The sequence below is a fragment of the Lepisosteus oculatus genome, chromosome 5, assembly GCF_040954835.1.
Source record: "Lepisosteus oculatus isolate fLepOcu1 chromosome 5, fLepOcu1.hap2, whole genome shotgun sequence".
Classification (NCBI taxonomy): Eukaryota; Metazoa; Chordata; class Actinopteri; order Semionotiformes; family Lepisosteidae; genus Lepisosteus; species Lepisosteus oculatus.
In genome coordinates, this window is record NC_090700.1 from 38,160,704 (window position 1) to 38,176,789 (window position 16,086).

The following is a 16,086-nucleotide window of genomic DNA, read 5'->3' on the forward strand; positions in this document are numbered from 1 at the left end:
GGCATTTTACCCTGCCTTCACGTTGTTGGATCATCCTGCTGCCTGCACACACTCTATACTCCCTGAACTCAGGAAAGCTGCTCTTTAAACCCCAGCATACTGTACACATGGAGACATATTTCCAGAAAGTGGTGTCTTCGAGTGGTAGGAAGCTTTTCCAAGCAGCTCAAGATGATTCCTGCTGCACACTTCAAAATAGAAAAAAGCTGGTCACCGAATGCAGCGATCGCAACCCTGTGAAAGACATCCTGCCAGCAATTAAAATCATTAACTGCAGCAGGATTCTGAAACATGCCATCAGCCACCATCTGGAAAAGTCACATAATAGGCAGATTCTCTCTTTGACCACAGAAACAGGGGTCCAGACAATGTTTCATTAAGTAAAAGCCAGATTAGCTACAGGGAAGTGCTTTCTTAATTAAGAAAATGCATAACCAGCAATGAGATCCTTGGAAACTTTCAATTAGAAACTTGGGTTACATCAGGGAAGCCAGGCTTCAGAGTAAAGACGCCATCTTCAAAATCCTGCAAGACTGTGGAGGCCAATGAACATTTCAGACAAAACTCACAGCCCACTTCAGAAACCAGGGAAACTCAAAGTCGTACCTTAAAAATCTGAATTGCAGACCATTTTGATATCTAAGCAGGCACAATATTCATCTGTAGGCTCGTAAGGTGTTTCACACGAACACTGTGACAAGCGTAAATCAAACAGCCATACATCTATAATCAAAAACAAATATTTCAAGCTTACCATACGGTATCTCAGTATGACATCCTGGAATCAGCGCCAATGTAATCAGGTTTTTACCACAGACGGTTAGGTTAATAACACCATTCTGGGTAATAGGAACATACTGCCTAAAAAACTATGAAACGCTTCAACCACATGGCTGATGTCCAAAAACTCTGAAAAAAAGACACCGTATAAAACAGGGCCTGAAAGAATATCATACCAAGAAATTCTGGGACTTGCAATCCTGAAAACAATTTTTTTATTATAAGCAAAGCATTTTGGAAGAAAATGTCTTCAAAGCAAGATCAATGTTGAAATCTTTTCCTAAAATCTTTCTCTATATTTGAGTACCAGTGCAAGCCCAAAGCTGAAACATACCCAATTCTGTGACACTTTTAAAATAAAACAAAATAATCAGATACCTGACTATAATTCGATAAATGTGGGGTTTTACATATGAATTTCGAAAACAAGAAGAAATGTGTGTACTGCAGAAATAATTGTTTTCCTGGTCTTTTTCTATCCCTGTTCCTTGAATAGTACACAAAAGCATCAAAACATTAAGTATACTCTGCACCAGGGGAGTTTACTACTATCAGCTCACTAGACACTGAGCATTACAGTAATGGATTCCTTTTGCTCGCGTTCCTCTTAAATTAATTTGCAAAGCCATCCTTGACATATCTAACTCACTGTAAACTCTTCAAAGGATTATATTACTTTAACAGATGACAGCTGAAAGCCTTTTCCTGGGAACTCAAGGGGAACATTCTCTCAGAGGCGAAACTTGTTTCTTTCACAAAATCTGCAAGTCAACCTTCTGAGTAATTCTATTCCAAAACACTTTTCATCCCTTTGCATACCAAAATAAAAGGCTACAAGAATGAACCCTGACTGTATTCGCTTTTACTCATTTTGTTCTAATCCCAAACAGAACTTTAAGGAGACGAACGGCTCTGATGGGCGGGGAGGAGTGAGGCTGAAGGAGCTCACCCCACCCCACGGTAACGGAGTTGGCATGCAACAGCTCAACCAAGGGCTCCCCAAACCGCGTGGGTGTGAAATGAAAAATCCCAACACATCTGTTATCAAAGGACAAATCAATCCAGTTTTTCAATTATAGGGATCAATTAGCTTCAGCAGTTAAGAGCCCAGCTGGGACGAAAATCAGTCAAGACAGGGGGCCTTCAAGAACGGGGCAGGTTATAACGCAGAGAGAACCACATTTCATGCATTTATTTTTCATTTCACAACAACTTTAGACATTCCTTAACTACTGTATATCCAACAAACAGCCTTTTCCATTTTGTGATCTAGTGAAGATGTAGTAAGTGCTAATTGGGTGTTAAAGCGAGGTATGTTGATGTTTTAAGTGAAACACTTAAAACATGGAACAGCAATAACGCTGAATAAGAAAGACAGGTAATGATAATGAGAGCCCAACTCATCAGTTTTTTCTTTGTTGTGGGAATCTCTGAGGGTGGACAAGAAAGCATTAAAGCAGGTACAGTATAGTATGGAATCCCTCTGACTGTTTTCGAACCACAGCGCTAAAGTCACTTTGCTTCCCCTCAGCAAAGTGCAGACTTTCATGCTTAAACATGAGATCTCCATCTACCAGGCCTGATGACACTGCAGTGGGGGGATTTATTTCTAAAGCTTCTACGCAAAAACATCTGAATTCATCAGTGCCAATCAAGAACAAAGTTAATTGCAGAAATCGCAAAGATCTACAATTATCTAAACATGTCCTGGGGATGAAAATCCATTGAATAATGAAGGCTTAGACAAATCAGAACACCTTGCTTTGCAGAAAGAGCTGAAATGTGTTACCTGGTAAGACTTTGTTCTTCAAACATCTGTTTCAACTTGAACTGATTGCCCCCAGTGGAGAGCAATTAAGGAATAACAATGCACCTGTATAACATGGCTAAGTCTCGCTCTATATCATCAAAGTTCAAACAAATTCATTCCACTTCTCCTAGTGAAAAGGAACAGGATGCATCTCTTTGTATTTCAAACAGGTGGATTTTCTCCTCTCTGGGAGATTTCCAGTAGGAGACTCAAATCAAATACAGTCTTAGTCCCAGGGATTAATCCCACATAATTTCAAGCAAACACTAATGGTCACAAGCCTTTTAATTACAATAAATAAAACATCAGACTACACAGTATTCAGTAACAGCCCACTTCTGCAGCCCAATGTTACCAATCAGCAAACTTAAAATCAGAATCAAATCAAAAGAAAGAAAAAGAGCTCATAAGAAAATGATTTTTCAAGTGTCTTTGCAACTGTTAATGCTCATTTTAGAGCAGGATGTTCCAGCCTTAACAGAAAGGTACAGGTCCTTTCCTGCAGCACACAGCTGCATTACTTCCTTGAACAGGGAATGCTACCCCAATTTCCCCAGCCCACCCAGCTATAGTATATACAGTAAATGGGTACTGTATCTCTCCGATGGACAAGCATGGGACGAAACTATAGTAGGGATGTCGTGATTAAACATGAACCCTGAATTCAGAAGAGCCTTAAGAATCTGATACTGATATGATAGGAGTTTGGGCTTTGATTCCATTAGACATATTTGTTATTGCATCATCCTTCTGTAATATAACACTGATAAGAAAAAGAATCTTAAAGGAACATTTTAAAATTGCACTTGATTCGTGCTTATCAGCATTATAGAAAGATACCAAGAGCTAATGGCTTCCATTGGGGATATCTGATAAACTGCAGGCATGGGCTGTGCCTTTATATGGCTGTTAAGCAGACATTAATATTTAGAAGTCTCATGGGGTAAGTGGAGAATGTATTCAATGCATTTCAATAAAACATGACTTCAGAGGACCCACCGGAAAGATGAAAATGGATCTGCATTTGAAATAATTTCACTGGTTACTAATTTCATGCATGTTACTTAGGTGCATAACAGAAGAAGTGTCTAGTCTAAAAGGCGTGATGCAGACAGCTATCCATTTCCGTGATATAATTCAGCCCCTTGCATCTGATCTGTTGACATTCACCTTCAAGTTTAGAAGTCACAGACAAATACCATTTTCATCCTTGCTGACCAAACTCTAGAGTTAACTACTTCATCACACTGAACCTTTTCAGTAGAAAACCATTCCAAGCAACAAACCCATGGCTCAGGACTGACTATAAAACTTACTGGGCTGTCACTCTGAGCTCAGGACCTACTATCCTGCTTAAATAAATCTATTCATACTTCAGTCACAAATTTAACAAGGTACTCTAGCTTTCCTGCCTGCACTTGCGTGTAAAATAATGGAAAAGCTGCTGTACATATTCAGGTATATCTCATAGAAATCTCCTGTTCACCTCGGAAACCCCCCTTTGCTCTAAATTTCTCTCCTGTCCCTGCAAGAAAAGCCTCTGTAAAGTTTCTGCCTTGGCACAACATTTTGCAAGATGGCTCTCTGCTCACGGATTTAAAACTCCTGCTGATCCACAAACACCCTCATGTCAAGATAGCATTGAACCACTTTCTCCAATGAAAGAGACACCAGAGCCCTGTGTGTGCCAGGAAGATATGCATAGGACTTCCCACACTTGAGGAAAAAAAGAGAAACTTGAGCCTAGAAATTCCATCCACAATCAATAATCCGCTTTTCACAGGTGAGGGTTACAGTGATCTGGAACCTAACCTGGATGGACAGGGCACAAGTCAGGGATGACGGAACAATTTCTCTTCCCACTGGAAGGGACACCAATCTATCGCAGGGTCACGGAGAAAGGGACAATTTAGAATAGCTGATCATACTTCGCCTGCAACTCGGAGATCAGAGGAAGCCAGTGCACCCACATGGACACAGACTCCGACCAGATACCCAAGTTAGACAAAGAAATTCAGGATCCTGGATCTGCGAAGCAGCAGTGTTAACCACCTTGCCAAGTCTAGAATTTGTGAATTGGAGGACTGGATTATTAGTCTTCTCTTAAACTGTACACAAATTTAAGAAAGACCTACTGTATCTACGTAGTCCTGCAGAACAAACGGTCCAAAAGGCAATGACACTCAGTTTATCATGTCCTAGAAGGTGAACATTTGCTTCAGATGTACCCCCCCAGTATTCAGCATTAACAGGAGATGGAAGTCAAACTTTTCATCTTCCAAATAACTGAAATTAAGAAAAATGTATTTAAAATTCAGGTGCAAAAATATTTGTTCTAAAATATAGCAGCTGATCTACACCTCAGAATACAGCCTAGAATTGAGAGCTTTTAAAGAAAAGAAAAAAGATACCGTTGTGAGTTTCAAATCAACACTTTACTGAATTACAGCACTGCTGTAGACATGTTAATATGAAGAAAAAAATTATTGCCAGGAAGTTCTTCTCTAGTTTTATATCTGGATTATGCATCTGCATTGGTAAGTATCCCCCTCAAAGGCCAAACACAAACTTTTGACAGCAAACAAATGTTAAGGGGTTCAAGCATTCAACCAAATCCCAGAGTGACCTCAGCTTTTCACGTGAGGATTTCTGATTCAAAGCACAGCAGCAAACAAACTGGTTTTAACAATAAACAAAATCTTCTCTAGCAGATTAGACAGCCGCATCCCACATGTGTACACTGTGTAAATATTAGCAACCTGCTTCTGTCTCTACATAAAATATACGATACAAATACTGTTATGCTTGCTTGGAGCTGCAGCACCTGATGCAACTGCTTAGCTGTTGTGTGATTCTTGTTTGTAAAAACAATAAAAAGTGAATACAAATGAATACAAAACAATTCGTAAATAGGCAGAATAGATATGACAACAATAATATACATTATGTAAACAAATAAATTAAGACATTAAGTTATTGATACATTAAGAATTGACGTTACTGAAAAAGGTGGACCCACCATTTTTTAAATACATGAAAATAATGTTTTATGTATATATATGTAGTTGCAGACAAATATGCACACCCCTCTTCTCCAAGGTTATTCACTTAAGTATTAAGTGTAATAAAATGCTGTTGCACTACATATATTTGACAACATTCCTACAGCCTTTCACTGACTCATCCTAGCAAGTGGTGGATAAGAGTATTAGTGAATAAACTAACTTAAGACTCAGGGTGTGAATACTTCTGCAACTCTATAGAAGTCTAGGTAAAAAAAAATAAAAAGACAGTCCCATTCTTGTTAGCTTTTTTTATGTAAATGAAAATACATAGAATAAAGAAAACGAGCATCAGCATCTTCCTGTTTGACGGTTCCATGAACCCCCAGGAGCTCAGACTGTCCTCAGGGCCCAGGTGTGAAAGGATAGCCTCACACCCCCAGTGAAGAACAGGGCATGATAAGTCCAGGAACGCGAGAGAGGGAGAGTCATGCTATTCCGGAGAGCATGGAAAAAAATGTAGCAATGCCCAATGTCCTGTATTTTTTCGTCCACATTACAGACTGGGGGAGGGAGGGATGAGGTACCATGAACCGTTTTCGGCATTCCCCTCTTCTTCAAACAACCATCATCACATTTCCCCAGCTGTACATGGTCACTGGGCAGCTGCAGGATCAAGAGTGAAACAGCACTGCCTTGTGGCCCCCTGCCCCTGCCACGTTGCTCTGCTGGGATGTCCATAACAGTTAAGGAGTGGGTACAAACCAGGAAATCCACAAACACAAAGGCCACACGAGCCAGGAGGTGGGAAAGACCAAGGCTTGAGGTATTGGAAACAGAAGATTCCAGAGGTAACAGGGTCTGTACACAAACAAGCCTATAGCTGGGGATCAAGGAAGAAGGCAACACAAAAAAAAGTCTTTTTTTTTTAAGAAAAGGGCTGGTGCCAGTACCTGTCCACTGTGGTTAAGGGCAAACCATTCACACAGATCAGAGATGGGGGCAGAGGTTATCGGACGGGTAGTGAGGGAGAGTAATGATCATGTCCATTTTAATTCACTACCTTTCCGTGGTTGAGTGTGTTAGCAAGAGCGTAAAAACAACCCAACTAATTTTCTCCAAACTGAGATCCGCAACCTTTCCGGGGGTACAGCTCAGATGGGACTCCAAGAGACTAAAGGAATTTCCAGCAAGGCATAATTATATGGCTTTCTTGTTGAGTGTCCATGGCATGTCCTACTGGGAAAAACTCTCAGGCATTTCTTCTTTTAAACCCCATGAGAGAAGAGACCTTTGGGCATGATCCATAAACTTTCCCTTTGTGAGAGGTGGGTGCACATTAATGAAGAAGGAGTTTTGCATAACCATGTGTCATCTACACTGAACCTAGTCCACAGCAGATATTTCAGTAGGACTAATAGTAGTAGGAGTGCTGAAACCTTAGCCTGCTTTTAAAAATGTATAGAAATGGATATTTCAGCTGCACCATAACCGTTGATGGGTGCCAGACACTCAGGCCTGCTAGCGGAAGTCATAGGAATGGCATTCCTACAGGACCAGAATATTAAGATTCTTTAGAAACAATCCTAGAAAATTCAGAAAAAAGCACTGAATCACAGAAAGGCAGGAAAGTACAGTCATGTTTCAAAACCACATTTTTATCAGCTCCATCAAGTGCATTCATATGAAAAAAACAAGATGGGAAAAATCCAACATGACCCAAACCACTAGATGCTCTTTCAGAATGCATAGTTTTTCAGGGCACATCATTCATGGTAGTTTACCAGGTCGGAAGATCTTAAATATGTACTCGTACAGTATATCAATATGATAAACTCATCTCCAACATCCTGGTAAATGATGGCTTATATCTTATAGCTGATATGTAATTGGGCTGACACTGCAATCAGATTTTGTTTTATACGTGTACCTTAAGGGGCCTGTCTGTAGCTCAGACCTGAAAGGGAATAACTCTCTAGCTAACAGGAAAGCAAAAAAAAAATCAACAAAAAAGTGCACACGAAATATTCTAAAACATCAACCTTTTCCTCCCCCTTTCTGTCACCTGAGTGCCCCTATACTCTCACACCCATGCTCCCCAAGGTCTCCAGGACCAAAGAAATGGAGGAAACCGGTACAATTCTGGTTCCAAATGTTTTCGGTCTCACCTGCTTGGAGCCAAAATGGCGGGCACTTGCTACAGTTTCCTAGTCTGCCCCTTCAGTTACAAGGACACAATCCCCAGTGCGTTGCTCCCGTTTCCTGGTGCCTGTGTGTAAGTCAGTCAGGAGCACCCTCCCCTGCCTTGCCCCGCTCCACACACACACGTGCACGCGCACACGCAGGGGCGGGGCTACGCCAGCGAGTAGATCGCATTGACGGGAGAGGTGGCCTCTGAGCTCTCATTGCCTTCCGTCTCGTCCTTGTCCTTCTTGACGGTGTACTGGCCAATGAAGGAGCCGTCCTCGTTGAACTGGCCATCCCCTCCCTCCCCATAGTCCACCAGGCTGTCGTCGCTCTCTTGCATCTTGACCATCCCGTCCAGCGATGTCTGGCTGCCCTGCAGGGGTTTGTTGTCCTCATCACTGGGGCACGGCAAAGAGGGAAGAGAGTTAGTGCCGCGCTTTCCCGTTATCACCTCCTGCGTCTCTCCTCTCTGCCTGCTGCCTCGTGTCTCACTCGCTTACAAGCTGCCTGATAACGAGCTCTGCCTGAGACGAGGCTTCATGAACAGCTTACACTTTCACTTGTACAGTACGTTTACAGCATTAGAAGAATTACTTAAGACTGAAATCAAGGCTAAAATCACTCAGGTGCAAAATATCAGCTAGAATGAAGTATTGTTTTCGAGCTGATTTATATTCACAGCATAAGATTTTTTTAAATATCAAGGTTAGATGGCTGAAGCTACTTTTACTATTGAAAAATTAATAAAAACACCAAATGAAACTTGTTTTTTGAGAAACTAGACAGGATCTATGAAATAAACTGCCAAACCAGTTAACAAATCCAATTTTTTTAAAGTTCTCCCTGCATCATATCAAAGCTGCAGTACCTCAGAGTTTGTACTTACGATATTGACCCTAAGATACGTCATGACGACAGAAGTACGATGTCTAATGGGAGAGTCAAAGTTAAAGCTATTATTCCAGCTAGACAGATGGAAAATTGTGACCATCTACTGTACCTCTCAGCATCTTCTTCCATTACACAATCCCACACACATGCCGGACCTCCCCATATCGATACCTTCTGACAGGGGGGCTGGTTCATACATGCTGCCTGATAAAATTAGCCACTGCTGTACTGCTATATTACAGTGTATCAGGGGCTATAATAGCTACATAAAACTATAATAGGCATAATAGCTACTGCTGTTGACTGGTCTCAGACTTTCAACAGCAAGCTTATAAATTTTCCTTATAACCAAATGTTACCCCATTAAAAAGACCATTACTTTCAGCACCGCTTCCTATCTTAGCTGCATTTAGGTAAGATAATCAGTTGGCCCCAATTTTTTGGCCAGCACTACATTCCTATGGATTCATATCAAGCAAGCACAAACTCAAACTGAAAACTAGTTTGCGAACAGTATTGCAAGTTAAAGGCTGAAAGAGGCAGGAAAGGCCAACAACTGAAGTTCAGAAGACATAGTTATGGTATATTTTGGTGTACAATTAGAAATGTACCAAATAATGAAATTAGTATGGGCTGCGATGTAGCATCAGAACCTCGCACACCAGCAGAGAAGTTAGAAATTGGGAGTTAACTCAACAGATAGGTGAAACATTGGCATTCTGCATGCTGTGTTAGGGGTCCACTCGGGAATCAGGCAACGGAGATCAGCGGGCTAGAAAAAAACAGAGGCAAAAGCTGGCCCCTGTGGGACCTCCTACCCGCTCATCAACAAAAAACACACCTCCCTTTCACCAAAGCATTTTTGCATCAGAAACATCACATATGGAACAAGAAGACATGAAGAGGTAAACAGATGAGTGCAAACAGGAACTGGAAATGGGACGAACATATTTGTTTTAATCGATTAATCTGTTCATGGGGATGGTTTGTTGTGTAAATCTGTTAATCACCAATTATCCTCTTTATACGTACCGTTTATTATAGGGAAGAGTGGAAGCACGGTTTATCCTAAAACATGCAGTGAAATAACAACCTTTATTACCTGGCGCCCCTGTTCTCAAGTGAGGCAGAAATAGTTTACCAAACTCCAAACCTGAGCATTTTACATCTGTCCAAAGGATTTCTTAAAGAGGACTGCCCATTTTAGTGGTGTCCCAGACAACTCTGGTGTTCAATTATACAGAGTCTTCAGGTAAACCCTGTCAATTACATTAATTATATTGGAAGGAATCGGACTCTGGTATGGTGTATATTAAACTCAAATAGGTGAGGTTAGACTAACCAATGGTTTCTTGTCTCTCATACTGCAAGAAGTATGGCTTACGATTAATGGATTAATCGATTAAAACCCCTGAGTAAAACCAAATTAACTGAAAATTCAAGATGAATGTGCAGCTTGGGGTTAAGCTCCAAGTGGAGTCATGGTTATGAGGCTGTTACGTGCTGCTCTTTTCATACCTTTCGAGAGACCTTCATCGGCCCAACGGAGAAAGAAAAGAGCAAAACAACAAAAGAAACAGAAAGAGAGAGAAATGGAGAAACGAAAGGTTGAGGAAGGGCTTAAGGAATCTGCAGAACTCTTAACAGTTTTTTGATTGTATGACATCAGTGACATTGCAATGGCTTGATGCTGCCATTAAAAAATGAAGACTCTGATGATTCTGTGAGTTTGTCAGAGTTAGTAACGTCACAGTGAGACAAACTGGTACTGAACAATTTCTGGTAGTGTGGATCTACATGGGAACCTGTAGAAAATGTAACTCTTTAAATGTACAGAAATGGTGAAACACATTGAACCAAAACAATTACTCCACGACTGACGAATATGGGACAATTCAGAAAAAAGTCAATTATTCGCGAACACTGCTTGACAATTTAACAAAGACTATTTAGACAAGGAGTGTCCAACGCTGATCCCGAGGAACCACAATACAAGATCTTTTACAGGTCATCTGTAACTTGTCAATTTCTAAGCAGTTGGAACAATTTTTGTTTTTCACTGCTGAAGCAGGTGCTTTTGTTCAATCAAGTGGTTTAGGAATGATGTGAAATTAAGTTTGCCATTCCTGACTTAATTGATCACAGCTCACACATGCTCCTTCAAGTCCTTATAAATTGATGATGGAAGGGTGACCTATAGAACCTGATGGACTGGGGCTCACTGGGACCAAGGCTGACCACTCCTCATTGAAATCCAAGTCAAAGCACTTTACAGAGAGGCACATAGCACTTCCATTTATATGAACTTGTGCTGTAAGATGCAGGGCCCTAGATGAGTCTCCTGTACACATGCATTATACAGGAAAATAACGGACAATAGACGTGAACAAATACTCAGCCATTAATTGAACGGTATGATGACTGTGGATGCACACCTACTAAAAACATGCATGCAGAACAATATTCCATGGCACAAAAAATAATTTACTACATATGACGCACAGGGTTTGATTTTAGTTATTTTAACACAATGGTGTCCACTGTCTCACTACAGCCCTTTCTACTGTTCACCAAAGGTGTCAAACACAGCTAGTATAACATTGCTTTTCAAGGTCTTATCTACAGTAAATAAAACCCCAAGTTTAGCCAACAGTATAGCTTGGACTATATCATTCAGAAGACAACTTCAAAATGAGCTAAAGCTAGGAAAAAAGGAAGCAATTTAACTAGCAGATTGGCTAAAACAAACACTTCATCATAACAATTCCTAACATGAATCTTGTAAGACAATCTGTAAGACAGAAATTGTATCTTGACTTGAGTAAAAAGCAAAATAGTCTCCAAAACTTAAGCATAAGTATTGCAGCAAAATAACTTTCTGAACCAGCTATAGAATTCCAGAACTTTTCCAGTCTTAGACCAGGGATACACCAGTGTGTTGACATTATTTCTAGCTCTTGAAAGCACCTGAAAATCTGAAAGAAACTGGACATTTAGTCCTATTAAGAAAAGAAGAGTTGGATTTTAGGTGTCAAGAGATGACCTGGTAATAAATCCTGCAGACACACTGGCCCCCTCAAGGGCTGGAGTTCTTAATATTTTACAGGCACTCTTAAATTAGCCATCAATTAAAACCAAAAAGCAATAGTGATTCTGCTTATTACACTGATAAAGTTCAATTGACTGATCAGAGATGTAATGACCTGAACTGATCTGTCCCCTGTAGAGAAAAAAAGTCTAGATTTTCCTAAAACCCTCTAGAGTTCAAAGTTAGCCAAGTTGGCCTACGTCTGACACCCTTGCTGAAGAGTCATTTTCCAATCCTTTTCAGAGCAGTTACGGAGATGGCCTGCACTGACAAGCCTTGGCTGTCCCTAGAATCCCTTGATGGGAAACATCCTTTCGCCTCCTGAGAAACATGCATTTCAGAAACCCAAGTACCTGTTCTCATTCCTTACACATAAGCCGCCATTCAGGGGAAAGAAAAGGGATAGCAATGATCAGATAGGAGGACATGGAAGAGGAAACCCCTGCAGGAGAATGTACATCAGTGTTCACAGCATGTATTTAAAACAATCTGACATATTTTACAATGTGTGCTCCACAAATATTAAATTCAAATATTCTCTCACATATACTCTGCAAATATTCTTCAAGCACCTCCAGAAATATTTTATTTAATTGTTACAATCTTTAGAAAAGTGTGCAGCTCAGGGATGTTTGTAGAACAAACTACATATTAATTGAAAGGTAAACAGTAATTTGATATTTTGTATGCACTCTTTATCTTATTGAATGTGTCTATACAGTCCAGTATTTCAGGAGTGAAAAATCACCCACTAATAACATTTTGATTTGCAGCCAAAGAAGTGTAAAAAAGGCTATTGGCACAACACACATGCATAAAGAGTACAGTAAATGCCCTTTTATGCATGACTGCTTTGAGAATTACATTGCCATTGTTGGTTAATGACATACAGTACAGGTCTTTGTACTACATTGTAGCTTTGTGAAATTAAAGTTTAATACTCTTTCCTTTGAAGTACTGAAAAGCATCTTAGCATCTTTAAAATTCTCACTGATATTTTCACAGCTTGGTTGCTTACAGAAAATACAAGTATGTATTTTTATTGTGTGTTTTTTGTTGTGCTGTAATGTGGAACTATTTGGTAGCAAGGTGCATTTTGTACAGTGGTGCTCTTAGGACAGCAGAGGAGAGTAAGGTGGAGCAGGGGGCAGGCCCTCGAGGACCACAGCCACTCATCCAGGGAGACAGGACAAAAGACCCCCCTTGTGATGTCACGTGATGCCCACTTTATCCGATTCACTGTGGGCAGCAGTTCCTGCCAATCAAACTAGGGATTTATGAATGTTAAGGGTGGCTTCTGAGATTTGTAAATGAGAACTATTTCTTCATTACAGATGAAAACGTTGACGGGATTGAACTGAAACAGGAAAATTCTGCAGTGGGAAAGGCAATGAATTAAATGAAAAAAATAAAAATGATGTTTCCATAGTCAGCTTCCAAGATACTATAGATAATAATTATAATGATTTCAGAAAAACATATTTGGTCATTTTCGAGTCTGGACAACCCACAAAATAAAGGTTAAATCTACTGAAAGCACATTCAAAACTCCTACTCAACTTACAAAATGTATTCATACTTAAATCATGACTGAATCCAATTCTAAAACCTACCGATAATCAAATGATCCATCCTGATCTTTCTGATCCACTGGATCTAATGGAAGATCCTTCTTGTCCCGCACTGAAAGGAAGTGAAACAGATCTAAGAAAAAAAATGAACTTGAAGTGTTTCTCTATTAAACACTTATCACATTTTAAAATGTATTATTCTGCTGCATTCAAGTAAAAAAATAAAGACAAACAGCCAATTGAAAACTGCTGGAGCTAAATACAGTCAGTAATAACCCTGTTTCAAAACAAAAGATAAAAAACATGGTTTCCCTGGGTTCCTGATTCCAGTGGGCTGTACCTGGGTACTTGCCCCCGCGACTCCTCTTGATGAAGCACACGATGAGCAGGATCAGCACCAGCAGAGCGATGGCACACATCAGTCCAATGAACCAGCCCTGTGTGGCAATGTCCACCTGGTCCTTGGTGTAGGCTGTCAACACCGAGAGAGGGCGAGAGGTAGAGACAGGGACAAGGAATAAGCAAGGGAGGCAAGTGGCGAGAGGAAGAGTGAAGGACGCCGTTTCTGAAGCTTGGACGCTCAACCAAGCTTCAAAAAAACATCCAAGCCTCCTTCTTCTCCTGCCCACATTGTTTCAAACAACTTGCAGCGTTTCTCCAGGAAAAAAAAAGATGTCATGATGGCAGATTTCTGAATACCCGAAGAAAAGAACTGCAACATCACGACTAGACTATATTTAACACCTGGACACGAAGAGCACACATGTACTGTACAGTATATTCTCTTTCCAACTCTTGTACAAGACATGATGTTAGTGTAACATTTTTGCAATTTCTTATAAAAGCAGATTGTCAGAGATAAGGTCTCTTTCTCGAAACTCCCAACTAGCTGACATCTGAACCAGATGGACTTTTACACATTTACAGTCTGTGCCTTTGGCTTTCCAGGCTGCACTGTTTTCCTTTCCTTGGCCTGTGATGTCCTTCTAGGACAGACACATTCTTTCTTCATTACTTATAATGGAACTGGCCATGTAGAAACCTCTTCAGTTATCTGATACCATCAAACAGTGGCCTGTATCTCAGGCCTGGCGTTGGAGAGAAATGTCCCTACTTTAAATGTCCCAATTTCAAGGTTTTTTTTTTTGGATGGATATCCATCCTTTATCCTTAGAGGCCAGTGGCGACCTTAAGCCTAATCCCGCAAGCACAAGGCTGGCGTACACACACGCATTCAGCCTCACGGATATGGGAGGGCCCAAAACTGGAGAACACGTTTTAGGATTGTGGGAGGAAGCAAAAGTACCCAGAGAAAAATTGACGTGAATATGGAAACTCCATACTGATGACAGAGCCACATTCAAACGCATAACTACAGTGTTGTAGAACAACTGTGCCACTCACAGCGCCACCCAACACCTCACTTTCAACTTATTCAAAAAACAAATGAAAGTGACCGATTTGGCTACCGAGAATCCAGTAAAAGAATCACTTAGTGCACATGACCTTGAAATCCTTGCAGTCTATCAGAAACAAACAAGACAACACTTGGAGCCCATGACCATAAGATGAATAAGGAAAGTACTAACAAAACAAAAGCCCCATCTTAACTTGAACCAGCAAGAACCAAAAATCCCTACCTTAAAAGACTGTCCTTCAGATTAATCATCATAAGAATGTTGCAAGTGACCTTTCAGTTGTGCATAAGCTCTTGTGACAGAAACTGGGCACAAATCATTGTTGGCAGGAGCTGCAGGGCTCACGGATTCGTCCGTGGATGTGCAGAGGATAGAGGGGTGACGGCGCACCCCCCCACCCCATCCCAGCCTGCCTCACCTGCACTGGTTTCAAAGGTGACTGTCTTGCTGCTGACCGTTTCGTACTCTCGGGAGTACACCCGCAGCTCATACTTGGCCCCCTCAGTCAGCCCTGCCAGCTTGACCGGGGTCTGGTGATTGACCGTCACGCTTTTCCTCGTCCCGTTACCTGGGAGACAAAAGATGGCCATCAAAGGGGGGCGTCGTGTGATGCACTATGCAGGCGGACAAGCGGGTGGGCAGCCTGAGTTGTGGAAATGGTTTGAAAGCAAGGAGAGCTATCCTCTTCTGCCTTAAGGAGCACAGACCACTGAGATAGCAAGGTAGCATTTTCATTCTTGAAAAGTCTCCACCAAGGTTACAATTTTTTGAATGAGGCAGTAGATCATGAGTCACCCTGAGGCCTTTACACTTTTTTTATCCAGTGTCATAATTCTCAGCAGAAACCACTGGGACATTGTCCAGAGAATAATATGGTAAATTATTTTTAAAACTAATGTCCAAGATAAAGCTTTTACTTTGTTTCACCTGTGAATTTTTCCTTGCCACTCTGCCAAGAGCCTCACTTGCAGGAAGGTCATGGAAGGTACATTGTCTTCCAGATTCTGTTACACCCAACTTTCCATTACACATTTGGTCTTGTTATTTTTTTCTATATAAATGTGATATTGTCTATCCACACTCCCATCCAGGTGTTTAAAGGTCACCTTACCTTTAAGGAAGTGAATATTTTGAGATAACTATAAAAGACTTCAGGAGAAATCCTGCAACACTTACAGTAGACTGTTTTAATGACTAATCATAATGGAACAAAAACCAGACAAGTGAACTAAAACACACTGCAGAAGCAGATATGTCTCAGGTCTTCTGCTGAGAATCAAGGCTTCCTTAGAATGCAGGAGGGGCCACAAAGAGGATATTATGCCTCCTCGTCTTGCGC

General features: G+C 40.9%; 1 protein-coding gene across 29 annotated transcripts in view; it reads right to left on the bottom strand.

The window, feature by feature from the left end:
- Nucleotides 1–2,860: 2,860 nt before the first annotated feature.
- nfasca (neurofascin homolog (chicken) a) overlaps nucleotides 2,861–16,086 on the bottom strand; it is an 83,345-nt gene continuing 70,119 nt past the window's right edge. For 19 of the 29 annotated variants that reach the window (XM_015342665.2, XM_015342666.2, XM_015342684.2 and 16 more), the window contains 6 exons: nucleotides 15,166–15,315; nucleotides 13,670–13,801; nucleotides 13,372–13,441; nucleotides 10,189–10,200; nucleotides 9,703–9,738; nucleotides 2,861–8,177 (listed from right to left, as the gene is read on the bottom strand). In XM_015342665.2, the coding sequence (XP_015198151.2) occupies nucleotides 7,946–8,177; nucleotides 9,703–9,738; nucleotides 10,189–10,200; nucleotides 13,372–13,441; nucleotides 13,670–13,801; nucleotides 15,166–15,315 (632 nt within the window). In that variant the 3' untranslated portion in view covers nucleotides 2,861–7,945. Of the gene's footprint in view, nucleotides 8,178–9,702; nucleotides 9,739–10,188; nucleotides 10,201–12,111; nucleotides 12,124–13,371; nucleotides 13,442–13,669; nucleotides 13,802–15,165; nucleotides 15,316–16,086 lie in introns of all 29 variants that reach the window. The other 10 variants (XM_069190366.1, XM_015342687.2, XM_069190364.1 and 7 more) reach the window with 6 other exon arrangements.